This window comes from Stegodyphus dumicola, chromosome X2 (genome assembly GCF_044657685.1).
Source record: "Stegodyphus dumicola isolate Sdum_Otavi_A_Nest chromosome X2, ASM4465768v1".
Classification (NCBI taxonomy): Eukaryota; Metazoa; Arthropoda; class Arachnida; order Araneae; family Eresidae; genus Stegodyphus; species Stegodyphus dumicola.
The window spans coordinates 116,758,761-116,779,982 of NC_140781.1; the positions used below are offsets into that span (position 1 = coordinate 116,758,761).

At 33.7% G+C, this 21,222-nt stretch overlaps 1 protein-coding gene across 5 annotated transcripts in view; it reads left to right on the plus strand.

The window, feature by feature from the left end:
- LOC118188529 (recombining binding protein suppressor of hairless-like) overlaps positions 1 to 21,222 on the plus strand; it is a 192,008-nt gene that overhangs the window by 152,602 nt on the left and 18,184 nt on the right. For all 5 annotated transcript variants that reach the window (XM_085809823.1, XM_085809825.1, XM_085809824.1 and 2 more), the window contains 3 exons: positions 1,090 to 1,255; positions 4,205 to 4,379; positions 9,152 to 9,289. In XM_085809823.1, coding sequence (XP_085665949.1) covers positions 1,090 to 1,255; positions 4,205 to 4,379; positions 9,152 to 9,289 — 479 coding nt within the window. The remainder of the gene's footprint in view (positions 1 to 1,089; positions 1,256 to 4,204; positions 4,380 to 9,151; positions 9,290 to 21,222) is intronic.

A 21,222-nucleotide genomic window follows, 5' to 3' on the forward strand; every position in this document is an offset into this window, starting at 1 on the left:
ACACGGGTTACAACCATTAAACGTAAATAATAAAAAATAAATTAATAAATTAATTTAAATTAATGGAAACCACTTTATAAAAATAGGAATATCATTCATATATATAAAATGTGTAAAGATACCGATATATTTTACCACGTAATAACCATAAATGGACACACATTTATTATAAAAAGTTAAAATCTGCTAAGACATAGGCGCCTCTGTCTGCCAAGGCGCAGGTTCAGGTAGTTGTGTATACCTGCTTGAAACCAGCGAACAACACTCTTCATCTTCCTCTGAATGATTCGTCACCTCAACAGAGATTTAATATATCCCTAAATAACACAATTAAGTCTCATACTTAATACCTCTAATCATATGATGGAGAAGGAAATACATGAATAAAGGGAAAGATATGAAAAGAAAGATTTCTTTGATATGTTCTCTACTATTCTTTTTAGTATAATTAATCTTATTGTGAGTAAAAATGTTATTCTATCGTGCAAAATTTTTATGATGATTATTGCGTCCATGGTTGCTTTTTTACATGTGCATGATGCTTCTACTCGTAAGTTTCTTTTCAATGCATGGCAACCTCATTGTTGTACTATGAAAACAAAAGTCAAACATAAGAGATTTGACGTTCTTCATGTTTGAATCAACTTGTTTGATTAAAAGAAGGAGTGGTCTAATTAACAACAAATTTACACACAAGCAATGATCATGATGGTTCTTCCCTATACTGCTATTAACAATCGTATCCACTGCGTTTTAAATTGCTAATATAAAACAGTCATTTCCCCCTCTTTTTTATGAATGCATAGTCTTTGGAGTATATAAATAAATATCTAACTTAATTTATTATAAGAACATAGTATGTAATGCATATACATTACAAAATATGTGTTAATCTACTGTTTAGTAATCACTAAAGCAGAGGCTATTAATAATTAAGTTTTTGGAGGAGTAAAACAGATTTTGATCTGCTGAGCATATTGTCGCATATATATATTCATCGTAATTCAAGGGTCAGCTGCACATGTTAGGAAAGAGTAAATGATTTTTAGACAGGCATGCTCACATTAATAATAAAAGCTATGTTTTCAGGTTTTTCTGTCCTCCCCCCTGTATTTACTTGCTAGGAGATGGGTGGAGAAGAAAACAAGAAAGAATGGCTCGGGATGGGGAAAACGAACAAGGGTCCCACCTATGTGCCTTTATCGGAATAGGTAATTCTGAACAAGATATGCAACAACTCGACTTTAATGGCAAGGTAAAAGGTTTACAGTTTTATTTATTTTGTGGATTTAAAATATGTAACAGGAGATTATTAACAACGTCTATTTATTTCGGAGAAGAGGGGAAACCCTTCAAGAAGTAGACTGGATTTTTTGTTATAATAGTTTCAATATAATCTTTTAATAGTAATGAAAGAAAGCTGTTATATCCAGTTTCACCAAAAAAGTTTAAAAATAGCTACTGTCGTAAGATTTTGCTTCTACTGGGACTCGAATCCAAGAACGATCAAGTTAACACATATATCCGACCAACATTCTGTCATCGAAATGCTGGAACGTGGTCCTTAATCTTTATTCATTTTTCTTTCTTCATTACGGGCCGAGTATTGTTTCCCGCATTGAAATTAATAGCTGAATATATCAACTGAAGTAATTTATTTTCCCCGATACTCTTCTGAAGTCTTATTATTAAAGTTTTTCACTTCGTGAAAAATGTGCTATACCCTCCTCGGGATTCGAACACCGGATCATCCGATTACTCGTCGGACGTGCTTCCAGTTTGAACGTGCTTCCAGTTTGAACGTGCTTCCAGTGCTTCCAGTTCGTCGGACACCGCAAAAGCAGGCGGAAAGGAGGGATAAAATATCTTTTATACTCCCATTTTAAAGGGCGACTGGGGATTAGGGAAGTTAATTGCCATATACTGGTGGGATGAATTATCGTCCACCACCTTTTAGAGCAACCACCACTTGTAGAGTCATTAAGCTATATCGATGCAGGAAATGTGAAAAAGTGCCTCTCCGGGACTCGAACTCCGGACCTCCCGTCCACGCGTCGGACGTGCTTATCCAGTTACACCACGAAGGCACATGGAAAGGAGAGCGAAAATATAACTTGTCCACATAACCAACATCGTAAATTGTTCTTCGAACTGCTTAATTATTTAATTTACTTGTATTCTTAATTACTTTCTGTGCCTATCAATGGGCGAAAGGATAAGACCGCTGAAAACCAGTAGTCTGTCCCAATTTCTGTTTCGGAGAATATGTTGCCTGCAAAGTGGTTTTTATGGTTTCTCTAAGAAAATATTCAATGAAAGCATCTCTTCTAAGCTAAAAGAGACCTTACGTACTTTGCCATAATAACTTAACCAACCAATCTTAATTTTACTGCATTGAGAACCGTCAAAAAATCTTTTTGCAATAACCGCTGTTTATACCACTGCTATGGTAATTCATAACTAAATTTTAGTGTGCCTTAGACTCTCCTTCCTAAAACACATATGGTATATGCTTTTAGAAATAATATCTGAGGAAGGTTGTAGACACATTAGATTATTTTGAAGGAGGAGTACATCAAAAATGAGCAATGCCCTCGCCGGGACTCGAACTTGGACCTCTCGAATATGCGCCGAGTCTACTAGCGTTACACCACGAGGACATGCAGGAAGGAAGGGAAAAAATATTTAACGCTGATCCCACATTTTAAGTATCTGTTCCTGTCATGTATAGAAAAGGAAGCTTCGACAACTAAAGGAAATTATTTAATATGCATTTCCATTATAATTACAATTAAAATATAAATCTTCCTTGCATGTTTGCCGAATGACATTTCATAAAGATACCTTGAATAAGTTTAATTTTCGAACGATATTTCGCAGTATTCATCCTAGCTAAGTTGCCCCCCGTGTATATATTTCAATTTATACAAGTCTCCCTTTCAGTCTTAATGGTTAAGTACGTGCAAATAAATGCAGGAAAGCACTCGAGGGCTATCTATCTAACAGAAGAGATGTTTCTATGGAGGTCTATCTAAGGGAAAACTCATATTTACATTACACATGGGGAAAATCCACAGCACGAAAATGCTAGTTCCGTTTAGCCTAATAGCTGTTTCTCAGGATTCCATCTTAAGTCGAGCAACCGATATTTAGCGGTTTTATCCACACAGCCACAGAGGTTGACAGATGGAATAAGACTTCCGAATGCTTGTAGTTCGTCTTGAGCTTGATTGGGTAATGTGCATTTTGCATTTTTTCCCTTTAATATAAATGCAAAACAGTTTCAGCTTCTAAACGTTTCCGCAAAGGCGATTCTTACAAGGGAGATAACCCTTTATCACAATTAATTAAAAGACTAATTTCTTCCTTTAAAATTTGTCAGTGCCGATTTGCTAAAACCGCTGAACACTGATACTTTGGTAAACGTTATGTTGCCCGTAATTCAATAGACTGGTTGTGTAATATATTGGTGAATCTTTAGCATGTAACGTAGGTGCGAGCACATTCTTCACTAAGCATTCGTCCGCTTCACCTGAGAGTCCTGGCCCTGTTGAATAACATTTAAATAAGCAACGAGCTTAAACTTCAATAACCTGGTGATTAAGAATTTTCTTTAATTTAATGAGACTTGTGTTTTTGTATTTTATGATGATATGAGAAGTATGATAATTATGATGCGTTGTGATTTAGTACTTTCTGACTGAAAAAAGATTTTATTTAAGCTTGAGATGAAATTGGAACGAAAGAGAAAACCTAAGTATATAGCCCGCAGCTAAGCTGAAAATTTTCAGTCATATCCATCATAAGACAGTTTAAATTTACTTAGTGTATTAAAAAGAAGCTGTGATCATTGAAAATTTGCAATTTTTGCTGATGCATTTTGATTTTTTTTAAACTCATTATTGATCTTAATTTTAATTTGAAGGTGAAAACTTGGCATTTTATAGCTTTTGTTATATAAGGATATGAAAAAACAAATTTATATATAAATCTAAATTGATGGAGATGTGTTTCTTAAATTCTGTTCTTGTTGATATTTAAGGATTCATTATAATTATTAACAGGTTATACTTTGCACTCTAATTTCCATTGTTATTTTTACTCTTCCGTAAAGTATGGGATGAACTCTCTATTTTATATTTAATTTTCTTCCGTGTGTGAATTCAGAAGTACCACATTTATATATATTTTTTTTAATTTTCAGAATTATTGTGCAGCAAAAACACTTTTCATCAGTGATTCCGACAAACGTAAACACTTCATGTTATCTGTAAAAATGTTTTATGGCAATGGAGAAGATTTAGGCCTGTTCCAAAGTAAAAGAATCAAAGTCATATCAAAACCATCAAAAAAGAAGCAATCACTTAAAAACGCTGACCGTAAGTTTAAATTCTTTTAATTTGTTCGGTTTATAACAGAAGTATCTTTTTGATAAAATGGAAATGAAAGATTTATCATTATTACTTCTCTCTCTCTGTATATATATATTTCATTTCATTAATTTCATGATTAAATCTTTGCAGCCAAGACGCAGGATTCTAAAAATAGTCTTATATTCCATTTTGTTTATGTTATTATATATATGTGTGTGTGTGCGCGCGCGTATGTATACAAGAATTTAGAAATTTGAAAATTAAGGTTATTAATTAGTAAAGTTGCGGGCTGCTCCTTAAAAAAGATCCCCAAAAAATTCAACTGATTTCTGTGTTATATTATATTTTTATGTTGTTTTATCATGTTGTTTAGATTTTTGTGAGTTTTAATTTGTATTTTCCCTGATAGCTAGTTTACCACCATTATTGATTCAGCTATTATCACTTGATTATTTATTTTCATCGATTATGCATATCTGTATATTTATATACATCGAGAAATAGATATGAAGTAATAAAGAGAAATATACATACGACATACGCTTATCATTTACATACGCACGCATGTTTCCGATTAATATTAGTGTATATGAATTTTCATGGCTTTTATTTTAATATTTATTTAAAGTTTTATTTTAATTATTAATCTCAAGCATGTGTTTCTATTTGTAAAGTTTTCCTAAGTTGTAGAAGTAACAACAAAATAAATGTGACTTATTGGCAATTAATGGCATAATAAATATTTTACTAAATGGACCTTTTATTTTCCGCGGATATTAAGAGTTTAATTTCGTATTTCCGAATCCGTCCTGCTCTTGCATTGCTAAACCTCATCTCATAATATTCTGTCTCTTATTCAGAGAAATTTCGCATTTGGAATACATACTTAGGATCAGTAATTAAAATTAGCTATGATTTCAGTCGGTATATCTGTATATATGGAAAGCCATGTATACAATATTGTCACCTTGGTACTTCTACTAACTATATAGATTCATTAGGTTTTTCGATGCATGAGATGTGAAAAATGTGCAGTATCCTCAACAGGATTCGAAATCCGGACCAGTTATAGCACGAAAACATGCTAAAAAGAGTGATAAGACACCTTATATACTTCCCCTTTTAAAGAGCGACTGGGAATGGGGGTAACCCAGTTGCCAAATCCTGGTGATGACGAATTATCATCCACCACCTTCTTTTTTAGTTCAGGAGCCACTTGTAGAGTCATTTAGAATTTTTTCAATGTCAGGACACTGGAAAATGTGCTGTACTCTTACTGCAACTCCGAGACACGCAAAAACAATGGAGAAAATACCTTATAACAATATATAAGAAGAATTGATATTTATGAAACTGAATAACACAGAAAACCTTTTATCGTTGCTAATGTTTGCAATTTAATGCAGGCGAATAACAATAAAATATATGGAAACCGATAAACAGTAATTTTTCGAGTGAACGGAAATCAAAACTAAAAATTTTAAGCAAAGGCTAAAGCGGAGGTATTAATTTCTTTTACTGTTTGAGTTCGATTTAGTATTACATTATTCTTCTGTGTATCTCACATTGCATTAACTAAATACAAGAATTGTACGACGACTTTATTCATATGGTATGATATTATGTGGAGTTGACCTACTTTTAAAGACTAATATTGCAGCGATTCTTCTCGGAAATGACCGATACAAGATTGCTCAATCATCAACTATATATATAGTCATTTCTGTCGCAAAAGTGTGACTCTAACGGCATAGATTCTCCATTTTTTTTTTTTTTTTTTTTTCTTTTCCTTTCTCAAAGGAAATACGAAAGTTTAGCTATTTTCCGGATTCAAACCACGGATTTTCCAAGTAACAGCTGAATGTACACCAGTTACACCAAGAGATAATCCTGATATTCTTCCCCACTTAGAAGATGACTGGAGAGAGGCCTGAGATGCAGCTAACCAAATCCAGGTCGTGACGAATTATCGTCCGCCATATTTTAGTTCGATTGTCACTGTTAAGACATTAGGGTTCCCCCCTTTCATTTTTAATTTATTTTTTAAAGGTCAGTAGTGTAAAAAACCAGGAAAATATGGAAAATTTAATTTTTTTAAAATATAAACTTCAAAAACAAAGTGCTAAAAGAACTTCCAGATGAGGATAAAAGTTTTATTTGCATGTTAGTAGCTCGTCTACCGAATATGTTAGTACGTATCACATAAATCTAGGATCAGCTGAATGATCATCCAAAGTGATTTTACATGCTAAAGTTGCAGAGTGTTTTGCTGTAACAAGTTCATCTTTTTCCAACAAGTACAACCTTGATGTGTCTGTCAAAAGTGGCGGTACCGCCTACTGTTTTCGCTGTTATATTACCTCTTTTGTAGCTATTTTATCGGAATAAGTGACCGTACAGCTCTGGGATCACAAGATTTCTTTTCTTATTCATGTGTGTTACATATACATGCCTTATTCATGTATATAAATATTTCATATCATGCCTGAAAAATTGCTTCTGAATCCACCATCACCTCTTAAAGAGCATTGTTGTGATCGAGGTGAGTAAAATGCATTATAAGAAATGAAAATATGCAAATTTTATCATCAAAGAATCTGAAGCAAATGCAAACGAGGAAATATAAACAAAAATTTTATTTATATAAGTGTAATCTGTTTGAATTATATTTTCATTACCCTAACAATTATGATAAATGTCAAAAAAGCAAAATACTAACATACAATCAGCTAGCTAATCAATGAAATTTTCAGGTTCATTATTATCTTCAGCTTCCAATTTTAATGGATTACCAACTGGATTTGTATCGTGATCCACAGTAGCTAAGCAGTCAGCAGCTAAATGGATAAGATAACTCAATGCTAGTAATTTCTGCCTTGCTCTGTTCTCACAGGGTTAACGGTAATGACAGGTCACAGATAGTCTTTCTATGTGTATAACACGAGCCCTTTAAAAAAATCTTCCACGAAAGAATTTTTTAGAACAAATTATTCTGAAGTGCCTTGCCATAATCTGTGAAACTGTTTGTTTACCTAATCTAGCAGCTGTTAAAATATTCAATTTATAATTTTACTAGTTTCTAAGCTAAACATCTGTTTGATATAATGAATTCCATACAATTTAGGGAACTGTGAACAGTAAGGAAAGTTATTTAAAAAAACTTTTAAATATATATAAATAAAAATTCGTTGTATCCGAAACCGTGTGCCTAAATTTTAAATGAGTACCTAAGGTCTTGAGAGCATTTAAGTTAATAATCAGATGAGAAACCCCTGCTATTCTCATTTAATGAATAACTAATAGTTTTAACTAAACATGACAACCGATTTTAATAGAATTTCTTCAATGTAGACATAAACAAAATATTCAGATTAAAAATTAAGTACAATAAACTCCGTCTTATACAGATATGCTTTAATTGGCCATATTTCTGTCTAGAATTCTTTCCCTCCATTAATGAGATTTCTATTGCCGATTGTAGAAAAAAAAACCACAGTATGCTATACTCAAGGAACAATGTATTGATTCTTCTAGAAAGTAATAGGCTCACCAGCGGCCGAGCGGTAAAGTCACTGAACACTGGTAGTTCGGTCCGAGTTTCGAATCCCGCGAACGGGCTGGCTGCATGGGCGTTTTCGTGGTTTTCCCCATGTGTAACGTGTTTACGTGCCAGTTTCCCTTAGAAAGTCCTCCACGAAGGCATCCCTCCCCTTAGGCAGATAGCCCTCGTGTGCTTTGCCATAATTAAATACAGCACAACTACACCACTTCTAGAAAGTAAAACAAAACAAAATAAAAGTGTTTCTAATTATAATTTAAGAAGCACTGGAGCTTAGGATCATAGTCTTTTCACTGAAATATTTTTTTGTTCATTTTCCTTGTTTTCCAATTTACATTAATTCGAATGATTTATTTTCCTCTTCATGAATGAACTTTTAATTAATATTTATGCTCAACATAGTATAGGCAAGATATAAATTTTATTTACAAAATACTAGTCTGCAGATATTGCTTTACTACTCTAAATTTAACTCCTGGACTCGTAAATACAGTTACATAGCTAATCGTCTGTCTTGATTTTTAAGGAGTTAACACCAGTTAAAAAAAAGGATTAAAATAAAATGTTTTATCCGTTCGTCAGCCTGACGGTTACATAACCTAAGCAGTAGCAGAAAATAAAATCTCCGCAGCTTGAGGAAAAATCAGAACAAATGCTGTTGTGAAAATAAAATATAAAATGTAAGATAAAGTGCGCCTACAAAGCTTTCTTTCAAGCCTTCAATTCGCCACGAAGCAATTACGGCTAACAAAACTGAAGCCAATTGATGTAATTCAGTCGCAGATAGAAGCAGTAAAGTGACGATCAGTAATAACTGCCAAAGTCTCGTTCTCGAACTAAAGAACTGTTTTCTGAAATACATTGACTTTTTCCAACCTGGTGGGAGCCTAAGAAAGTAGAATTGAAAATATAGACAAAATATTACGATAATTGGTTTATTATCGTATTATTTTGTCTTGGTTAATTAGCCCTTGTCTGATATCTCGTCTCTTTTGGTTACTTAACCCAAAAACTCACAAATCTTAATTGACATTTTTTTTTTTTTTTTTTTTTCGAATTACCCAGCCGTAAATTTGTCTGGGTACAATCCTAATGTCCTAATATCCAGCTCCATAGAAGTAAATTAATCTGGAATTTCTTATAAAAAATTTGTATTTTTTGTTATGATTTTACTTATTTTATGCTTCACTGTTTATTTATTTACTTATTTATTTTTAAGTATGTATTGCATCAGGAACCAAAGTAGCCCTCTTCAACCGTCTGCGTTCTCAGACTGTAAGCACTAGATATCTGCACGTTGAAAATGGCAATTTCCATGCTAGTTCTACACAGTGGGGTGCATTTACTATACATTTATGTAAGTATTATAGCTTAAAATTCATTGAGCAAAAGTGGAAATGATGGAGCAAATATTGTAAGCAGATGAAATAAATTAATAAAAATGAATTCAGTCACGCAGTTTCATGGATTTTATGCAAAGTACTTTTTTTTTTTTTTTTTTTTCCAAAAGTACTTTTTTTGGATTTTATACAAAGTACTTCAGCAGTTCTATGAAACTGATAATATACCTGAGTTACTTAAAACGTGCACTAGATTCCTGAGCTCGACTATCCTTCCTTTCTCTTCATTCCATCTCAATTCATATTTGCTTTTCTTTCGTTTAGAAAAGCATAAAATTTATAAACAACTCTATAAGATTAAATTCAATTTGGCTTAATTATTCAATTTAGCAATAGTTAGTCTAACCCGCTCAGATTACTGGATAGATTATGGTCCCGTCGTTACCTGTCAATACTACAGCACTCAGTAATTACACGGTAGTAAAACAACTGATAATTTGTTTTGATTCTAGCTCGAATTACAGAAAGAGCTTGACTAACAAAATTATTTTTCCTCTCTTGCGGAATTAACAGACAACATTTTGCCAGTCAAAAGGTTAAATTTAAATACCAGAACTTGACTATGCTATTCCATCCCTATTAATGAAATTTTCAAGTAGAGAAAAACTCACCAACTGGTAGCAATAGCGCAAATAGTAACCAAAAAATAACAGAGCAGCTTTGGCCATAATGGCCGTCTAATGTTCCCAAACTTCTATCCTAAACTTAGCTTTCTGCTCGTATTTTTAGCTTATTAATACATTCTGATGGAGAAGCGATAGAAGTATAGGACAGCTTTTAACATGATAGATAATATTTTGATTAAAATAAACCTTACAATTAAAAAGTATTTCAAATATTATACTATTATTATTATACGCCAAAGAACAGGGGCTCCGTTGCCTTGCAGTCTCGCAGACTGCCTTAAACAAAGAGGTACATGGGCAGTATTTCAAATAGCACATTTTTGCTACAACTTCTAAGTTTTGAGTATTACAAATGCCTGCTCATGTGCTTGTTTTATCCATTGCCGAGACGAAAGTCGCTCTCTTGGTTGGATGATCAGTAGAGGCTCTTCTTCTAACATCAAAGAGTGGAGTTTAAATCTCGAAGAAAGTTTGCATGTCTAGTACTAGTGAAGCAGAAACACTCAAAATCGTGAGTAGAACTCTTTCGTGAGGTTTGTGCTTAGAGTCGGTCGGTGTTGTGAGGTTAGTGTGTTCGTGATGTCAGTGCTATTTTGAAGCAATGTAAGTGAAAAATGAGCAATGTTCTCGCCGAGACTCGAACCTCGGTCTCTCGAATACGCCTCGAGTGTGCTACCGTTACACCACGAAGGCACACTGAAAGGCGGGAGAAAACACTTTATATAGAGCCCTTCTTTTAAAGAGCCATTAGGTATTAGGAGACTCAGTCGCCAAATCCTGGCCAAATCGTCCTCCACCTTTTAGTTCGGGCGCCACTGTAGAGTCATTAGAATTTTTTGAAGCAGGAGAGGTTAAAAATGTGCAATTCCTTCGCCGGGACGCGAACCTGACCCTCTCGAATACGCACCGAGTGTGCTACCGTTACACCACGAAGTCAAAATAGCGGTATAGCGCTTATGTCTTGTTAAGCGGTTCACTTTTCTTATTTGTTTTTTTTTCCTACATTATATCTCGCGCAAAACAGAAATAAAAGTTGAGGTGGTATCATTTAAATAAACATGAAATATTCAAGAAGAAATAAATGATTGAAAATAAATTGAATTCTTCCAAGATTTACTGACATCGGTAACAGGAAACAGTTTCAGTCTATATTATTAAGAAAAAGTCAGTGTTTGCGAAGAACACAATGCCTTACGATGTGTATCTGGGAATTTCTTAGTGTATAAATATCAGTTGTAAAATAAATTGCTTGGATTTTGCGGAATTTCTTTCTTCTAAATGGTGATAATAAACATTATTGATTTTATTTTCATAGATTTCCGTCTTCGTGCATACTAATAATTTATAAAATTTAGTAAAATCGTCAATTACATACAGAAAAGTCATTCAGTAAATATCATAAGTGCAAAACTAAGGAAATTTTACACAAATTCAAACTCCATCGAATCAAATTCCGAGTGTGAACTTTTAAAACGATCTAAAAGTTTGCCTTTTAATATATTACTAGGGGTAATTCATATAAATCCCAGCATCTTTTCAGGAAAAAGGTATGTTTAATTACGCAGTATGGAAAAACTATCACAATACTCGACCAAGACTAATAAATAAATGAAAATTCGACCGTTAAAAAAAAAAATATATTATAAACATTTGCTCTGCCATTTCTTTTTTGCATTCTGTTTAGTTTTATGTTATGTAATGCGTAACCGTGAGAATGTATTTGATATTAGTCCATTATATTTGCTGTTTTTCAATGCATTCCCGGATAATTTGTTTAACAAATAAATGATACGTATTATCTGCATACAACATGTATTCCGAAGTTATTTATTTAAGGCTGTTATTGTAGTTTCCTAGAAAATATAGTACACGCGGTTAAGTGATTAATTATAAATGAAATATTAAAATTTATATAATTAAGGATATGTATAAATTATTTATATAGGCTTTCATATTTTATAGTGGCGTTTATAGCCATTTATGATGAATAAATGGGACATGATAAATTTCTTCCTTATATCAAATTATGTCTTTTAATTATTATCTTTTAATTTTTGTTGTTATTTTAACGGAATACCAATCGCTAAGCAATAAGTAAGTAATCATTACGCAGCAATGATTCATCCAAACTTCAAATACTGGCTACTGAATGAGCTGGTTTTTTATAGAGGGCTTTCAAAATTCTCCCATGTATAATGTTAATATCAGTCAGTACATCATTTATGCCTTTCACTCGAGAGGCTCATGTGTCATAATAACTTAACTTGTCTTATTTTGCAAGGCAATGTAATATACGGATATAAATTATCCATTCTCTTGCGTGTATAACTGAAATTCTCGGATGCATTAGCTAGTTATCTGAATACTTTCTATCTTGATTTCCCCCCTCGAATTATATGAATGAAAATGTTCTCTTTATTTTTACACTTGGAAAATTACATCTTTCTTGCATTATGCCCCACCAATGACCAAGTGATTAAGACTGCTGAATACTGGTCGTTCGACTTGGTTTGGGTTGGAGCCCAGGTGAATAGCTTAGCTGCTTGGTTGGATTTCGTGGTTTTTGCAATTTGTAAAGTAAATACAAGTCAATTCCCTCGAAGTGTATTCCACGAAGGCATCCCTCCTCTTAGACAGACAGCTTTAGTAGCATTTCCATATTTAAATACCCTTTTCTGCATTGGGGGTCTTTTGTTTAGATGTTCCAAGAAAGTGTAAAATTATTATACAAGGAATACAAAGAAAGATTAGAATACGCTAAGTATTGTACGCTTTTAAAATTGGGAGATTTTAAGCAATCATTTCTTTTTCAAGTTGGCTGATAATAAGTTACCTGAAGTATTTTCTTGAATAGAGAAACTATCAGTATTCAAGGATCACTTCATGATACTTGCACACGAAACCTGTAAAATAGATAGCTTCTTACCTATGACTCTGCACTGAGGGGGGGAGGTGCTGAATATGAGAAAAGTATGCTAAAGTTGCCCCAAGAGATAACGAAATGGTGAGTAAAGCAATACAATAGCAATTACAGATGTAAAATGTACACAAATTATTTTATTTAAATGGTATCTTTAGTTATGATTGCATTGCACTTCTTGCCATGATGCAGATGGATCTCTATCAGAGTTGAAGTTTGTCCACAGTAGTGATTTTATTCGCTGAAATTGAAATACGTGTTTTGAACGTAGTGTTCATACATCAGATGAGATTGACAGTTTCTTGCAGTTGCATTGCTCATTTCTTTGTAGAGCCATTTTGAACAACTGATAGTCGATGTGATCCTGTAGCAAGAACTAAAGCGTGTAGTGGCTAAAGCGTCCCACATTCAGTGAATGGAATGCGGATCAAAGGCCATTTGAACGAGGTTCTAACATTCCGGCAGATTATCATTTGCTGTAACAGGTAGAATGATGCGTTATCGTTAATAAACTCCAGTGGCACATTGGTACAGACGGAGTTGGGACAAAAACATTTCACAACAGAGTGCTCCACTTACACTACCGGATTTCAGTAACTACAGCTGTTATGACCTTTCAATGTAATGTTTCTACGGATGAGAATATTTGGACAGCCATATCTATCTTTTTCAGAAACGAATTGGATGTTATTGTGCGCTAGTCTCTCCTGATTTAACTTCCACAATTCCTACTGAGCTTGAGTCTACTCTCGCGCGTAAAAAGTACTTAACTCCATTGAGCTATTTTCAAATTCCGAGTTCTCTGGACCATTATTTTTTGCAAGGGTCGTTCCACACTGTTCGCTGGGAAAACATAGTGATTTTATGGAGCCTTTTACCACGCTAAACCTTATTACCTGCCCTTCCGTGCTCCTAAGAAGCTTGTTTTTAATGACTTCCGCTATATTTTATCGGTTTCTGTCGGCTGACAGCAGTCATTATAGAAAATTTCTGTTCCAATGAACCAATGGAAATTTCTGTTCCAATGGTTACCAATGATCTTTTGAATAGTTATACCTACAATTACGCCAGCGATACGATATTAGGACAGTATTAAATTCGTCCGCTTTACACCTCTCATTCTGCCCTTCTTTTAAATTTCCAATACTTTTACCTGGAGAAGGATGTCATCTTAAATGCTTTTAAGAAACTATTTCATAGGCTTCAATAGAGAGCCTAAGTTCGCTGAATGACTGACACTGATCGCGTTTGCTCAGAATAGGTCTGATCCTTAATTCTTGTTGCGGAAAATCGGCGGTTATGTAACCGCCAGAGAGTTTGGGGCTGCGTGACGATAAATTAGGAAATGTTTCTTCAGGGACACATAAGACATTTCTGAGAACTCTGCCACGAGCTAGTTGCGTGCTGTTTTGAATCAAAATGAATGCATCGTTACAGAAATAATTGTCAAAATATTATCTTCGTAATATTTACTTTGAACAATGTAATCAAAAATAAAACTTCACATATTTTCTTAATTTCTGCTCATTGTGAAATAAAATAAATTGTTTTGGAGAAGATTTGCGTGTTATGGCTTAAAATTGCTTTCTTTATTGTTATCACAGCGACAGAATTTTAACACTTGACAAAAGTTTTAAATTTACAAACGACTTTGATGATGGTGCAAATGATACAAATTCTTCTTTTAATCACATTTGTATTACATTTTAATTTCTTACTGTTTGTGTCTCCTGTCATCACTTACTTGAGAGTAATACCTCACTTGCTTCACCCTTGGCACATTTCTGCTTATGCCGGTTTCTTAAAATAAGAATGGCGAATAGTTTATTCGCTTTTCCTCGTTTTAGGAACTTATCAATTTCAGTATGATTTTACAGAAAAATTATAAAATTATGATTATTTTTCATTCATATCCTGTTAAAAGAAACTGCACATTAGCATTAAATATTCCATTAGCTCAAAAATAGTACGAGTATATAAAAATAAGCACATTTTGCGATCTATATCTACAGGCTATAGAGTATGTTTTACATTAGAAAGAAAGTCTTAACTATGATAATATATTTGGCTGAATCATAAAAATAAAATCTGGAAGACTTTTTTTATTCTCATAATTTTTATCAACTCCGCATTACATTCACTGCAATATTTATATAACGGTGGTATTCAGAGTAGTACTAAGCTGGATGTTTATACTACTCTGTTATTTAAGAGAATTTTTCACATTTGTTCGGTTATCTCTAGAACTGATGGACAAATTAAAAAGAAATGGCATGGCATAGATTTAATATATCTATATATAATTACAAAAAAATTTATTACTTATGAATTTCAGTTTTTGGTCTTTGTGAAAAACTGGTTCTAAATTTCTTACTTTATGTCTAATTCACTTCGTGCGAAATCGAGTTATTCTACTATTGCGCAATTGCTGCAAAGTAAGTTAATAATAATTTACTTATTAAAGAAATATTGATTATATTATCTCCTAAGATTAATTTTAGTAGAATTATCTTAAAAGAGTGAATCCATAGTTAGTAAGTTCAATTTAAAAAATTTTAATTAAAATTTTTATTTTTGATTTGTTTTTGCAAAGATTGCATTATATTTCATATATTTTGTAATTTTCCAATGTTTATTTCAATTACTTTGAATTCTATTTCATAATGCCAAATGTTTAATTTTTACAAATAGTTTTGAATTAAAGTACATAAACACGAGGGTGTCAGGAGACACCACTACTCGAGCGATATCAATTTTACTGCAGAAATTGCTTTTCTCTGAAAATTGAATTAGCTAAAATGCTTAATCGGAATGAGTTCTTTATTTCTCTGCATTGGTTCTTAATCCCTTCTATTCACGGAAATGTCTGGCCTAGCTTGAATTGCCGATTTGGCATCGCCTTATTTCTCGAGTAAAGGACGAAACACCTTCGTATTTATTTCTTAATTATTGTTCATTGAACGGGAGTTGGTTTGTTACCCTTGAAAAGTCAACTAATTTCCGATCAATGGCAATGATTACTTGCATTTAGTTTAATTACTTGCTTTTAATTTATTTCTTTTTACGATTGAAATTTTGTTATTCATGATTTAATTCAAGTCCCCGTCAAACATTTTTAACAATTTACGTTCAAGTTACTTTAAAACATTTTTCGAAACTGAACTTACTAACTATGGATTCACTCTTTTAAGATAATTCTACTAAAATTAATCTTAGGAGATAATATAATCAATATTTCTTCAATAAAAAATTATACATATATGTATATATATATACTGCATTTACTCGTGTACTCCCCACCTTTCCTACTAATTTTACCACTTGAAACCTGGGAGGGGAGAAATACGCGTGTATACAGTTTCTGTAAGAGACCGCTTAAATGATAAGCATAACACATTAAAAAGTACAAATAAAGGTACACTGATATTATTATAGAGGGTGTCCATAAAAGAATGTCCCACTTTCAGTGGTATATTACAACAGTTTAATTCAGATTGCTTACAAAAAATTATACATCAAATTGGAGGTAAATCAACTGAGTTTTTCTGACAAATGTTCAATATATGCACCGTAAGACAGCCCGCAACCATTTCATCCCACACTTTGGGTAACAAGTCCGGAGTAATGGAAGCAATAGCCTCAGTTCTGTGTCTCAACTCCGGCAAATCATTAGGTAGTGGCAGAATGTAGACTCGATCTTTTTCTAAATCTTCAAAGGAAAAAATCGTATGACGTCGGGTGTGGTGAGGGTGGAGGCCAACGAAAAAAAAAAAAAAAAAAAACGCTCTGAGCGTTACGATCAATCCAATGGTCAGGGATTTCGACGCTCAACTACTTTCGTACAAAGAGATTCCAATGGAGAGGAGCTCCATCTTGTTGCCAAATAAAGTTTACAGGTTCACTCTCCACTAATTGGGGGAAATAGCCATTCTTGTAACAAATCTAGATAAGCAACCACTATTACAATAGCTTCAGTGGGACAAAATTGTTCATACACTTGACACTGGGACACAACGCAGAAAACGTTCGATTTTTTTGGGGAATTTCTTTGGTATTCTTCAAGTTCATGAGGATGTTTTGACCTCAAGATACGAACATTGGATACTTACCTTCTCACTCAGATAAACAAATTGACTCATCACTGAACACCACACTATCAAGAATGTCATCTTCCCGCTCAAACACTTCACCTGCAGAGTTAAAACGTATATCATAATCATGTCTTTGAAGCATGGAACAACTATAACCGGTATCAGCGCATGGGTGAACATTTTCTTAAAAACCTCCCAAACTGTCGTCTTTAGCAACTGAAGTGAGCATGTGCCAACTGTAACCGGTATTGGCGCATGGATAAACATTTTCATAAAACCTTCCAAACTGTCCTCTCTGGCAACTGAAGTTCAAGACTTGTTTTCCGAAAAGATTTCTTAGGACTACGAAGGTAAGATGTTGTGTCATGGCTCACATCCTCTACAAACACTTTTGATCATCCAGTGTTTTTCCGTTTACAGATATATCCAGTCGTTTCGAATCGCCTATACCATTGGCGGATGTTTTTGTCACATGGAGAATCACAATTAAACTTTAAGCAAAACGCACGTTGGACTGAAATTACAGATTCATTCTCAGAAAATTGCAGAACGCAAAACACTTTACTCTGAGGAGTCGCCATTTTACTTACATGGCTCTCCAAGTCGTAAAACAATAAAGCAGTACTCGCGCATGCGCATATTTAAAACTATTTGCGTTACTCTTTAATTGTGACCTTGAACCAATACAACGCTACGATTAAAATTTATATCTGAGACATTCTTTTATGGACATACCTTATTATGTATTTCAAAGGACTTATCAACTTCAATATATTTTTACTTACTCATACACTTTCTTATTTGAGCTTACATTTACATTATTACCATTAATCAGAAGTCTCTAAATCACATTCTAAAAAAACTAGAGGAAGAAATATGCTAGCAAATACAGTATATAATATATCGTATTTACTCTCATTTGTATTTTCATACTGAAAAAGTCCCTATGGCATTACAAGTCCCTATGGCATTCGGTCGCGCTCCTGCAACAATGCTGTTTTTTGGCCCTGCAGGGTTCTGGGATGGGAAAGGCGAATTGTAGTTCCCTTCCCAGGAACGTCCGGATATGTTCTATAGGGTTTAGGTCTGAAGATCTAGTTGACCAGTCAGTCTGATTAATATTCTCACTTTCCACAAAATTATCCACCAGAAAGATCTATGTGGACGAATGTTGTTATCCAAAAAAATGAATTGAGTTCTAACTTGAGCTCTGAAAAGGCAAAGATAGGGTTCTAAGACCTTGACTGTTTGCAAGAAGAAGGTTTGCTGTTTGCGTCCTGCTCACTTCTGCATTCAAAAGAGCCGGTTTAGCATAATGCAGAGAATATGGACTTTGTCCAAGCACCAGAAGGATACATTTCTCTTCACAGATGAATCTCAGTTCAACCTAACCACTGCTTTTTACTGTGAGAGAACCAGGAAAACCTGCATCTCTCTTCCAAATTCTGAGGAAAGGATCAGTATGGCAACAGATTTTAAAACTATGGATAGGCATCATGCTGGACAGGGGCACAGCTCTTGCTGTCTTTCACAGAGTCTTTAAGATTGCTGCTAGGTATAAAGAAGAACTTTCAGAGAATTATGTTCACCTTTCCAAGAATGCAACTGGAATTTCACCTTTCCAAGAATGCAACTGGAATTTCACCTTTCCAAGAATGCAACTGGCCCTCCGTTCATTTTTATGCACGGCAATGCTCTTCTAGGTAGGACTAATCTGGCAGATGGTTTTCTGGAATTGGAGGATATTCATCGGATGGATTGGTTAGCCAGATTTACAGGTCTGAACAATATAAAACATTCCTGAGATGCTCTTATGAGGGCAATTACAAGCCCCGTTCCTTCTGCCAGAACCCTCTAGGACCTCAAATTATGTTGCTGCAAGAGTAGAACCGAGTACCACTGCTTCATTTCCTATGAAATCATGTTGTGAAATCTGTATGACCATTAGAAAGGCCTTCTATTACACTGTCCTTAATTAGCCTCTTTTTCTGTTCGATTTTGCAACCTTTGACGACATTCCTGCATGGACGAGCCTTACACGCAATCTTGCATGTATCCCATGGCTGTTGCATGGCACATATAGATATTGGATTATATCAACAAATGTCCATACCAAAGTTCATTAAAATCTATCCATCACTTCTGGAGATAATCGACCAAATGTAAGAAGCTTCTTAATTTCCAACACCACAGCATCAGAAAAAGTCATCAATCAAAGCAATTTATGAGATATACTAGTGTGAACATTTTTAGTGCTATTGTGTAGGGAAGCATGATGGTTTTTCACCATAAGACAGCTTTGAGGAAATGACCAACTTTTCAAAAATGTTTGAGACGGCTTCCTCATTTTCCTGTTAGAAACAAAGGGTAAAAGTTAACCAGAAAGCTGTGTATCTTCCCACAGTAAAAGATAGAAAGAAATCCTGAAAACTAGTATATGTCTACCCCTCCAAAAATATCGAAAATTAAAATAGTGCGGCTGAATACAATTGGCTTTATTGTTCAAAATATTCAGTACTTTATCAATGATTATTGCTAGTAGAAATACAGTAGGACACCTCTGAGTGTTTTGTAATGTTTCTACATTTACACTATTGCATGCAATTTTTATCTGTATTTAAAATGTGTTAAATGTATAGTTTTATATCTTTAGTTTCCCATCGTTCTAAAATCGAATTTTGTTCAACTGCTGCATTGGCAATTTATCAAAAATTCTGAAAACTTGCATTAAAATTTAAATATTCTTCACCATTCGAAAGCTGTACGTATCTCATTGTCTTATAATACAGTTTCTCCGAAAACCACATCAAATGTTTGTTGGACCAATTTGATGTTGATTGGTTTGATTATGTATCATTCGATGATACGATTCCCTAGCACATCATCAGACTAAATACACATTACATCTGTTCACAATTATAATCTTCATTGATATTGATTTCATCTATCCATAAGATGTCCAATACGAACTGTATGGAAAACGTTCAACAGAAAGTTGCCTCCTGAAAGCGAGAATATGCATGCGTATAGCTGTGTTTCAAAATTTGATTCTCTGGAATCTGAATCGACTTTTGCTAACTTTCCATTAGCTGCGTTAGGAATTCCTAAATACGCATTCTAGAATACCAAAACCACGCTGGCTGTGTTATTTAATCTATAGATTGCATTTGTAACAGTTCTACGATAGGGATGCTTTTCTTTACGAAACTTCCTTGTGACACTTTCCGGATGCATAGGCATTTCGGTTATATTCTTTAAAAGTAATGATCCTTTTATTATACTCTTCTGTAGTCAAGCTGATTCCGTCAGGACTGTTTCGCATATTTTGGTATAGTGTATTTCCTTGTGAGATGACAGCCATACATAAAAGGAAAAACATGGATAGTATTTGAGTTTATTAACTATTATGTGTACTTTATAGTTTAGTCCAAGACTAGATTATTGTCTTCTAATGAGGTAATAATTTCCAAAAGTATTCTTGGAAGAATGTTTTACATGGTTTACTTATATTTGTAAGTAATAATGTTTGTTATTCCGAGGTGAATTACTTTTAAGTCAAGCAGTTTTCGTCCCGTGTATTTTTTGTTAGTAGTTTTTGTTGGAACACTGTGCTTATGAACTGAATTTTATTAATTATTTTTCCCATTTGTTAGTATCTTTCAACTTTCATTCTTCTATGAAATGAATTTCATTTCATACTTTCAGAATGATAGGATAAGAATCACCACTTATTGTATAGATTTGTTTCTTTTCGGCCAAAAACATTTTCCCATTTTTTCCCTTACTTAATTCTGAATGTTGCGAATCTTGAAATTTCTTGGAAAGTCACATCGACTAAAGTTTCATACAATTTTAGTAGTAGTCCTTTTTTCTTTGTCTCATCTCATCTTTTCAAAAAAGTTTGCATCAAAATACATACTTATCCTGTATACAAATATCATAATTAATTGTATATCGGCTACCTGGAGATTGCCCTTCCTATCAAAACCATCTCCAAATTTATGATCGAACTATATCCTAAAGACATTTAGCCATACTGCATCCTCATCTTGGAGTAATCCCATATGTTTTTAACTTTTATAGTGCCCAACATTGTGGTACCAACAGATGTTTAGATGTGGTATTTTCCTTTTAAAATTTATTTTAATTTCTAATTCGCCAACTCAGGATTTTCTGACAGTGTTCTGGTTTATTTTTAAGCAATTTAAAACCGAAAAGGTTTATTGCTTCACAAATGTTATTTGCTTTCTGTT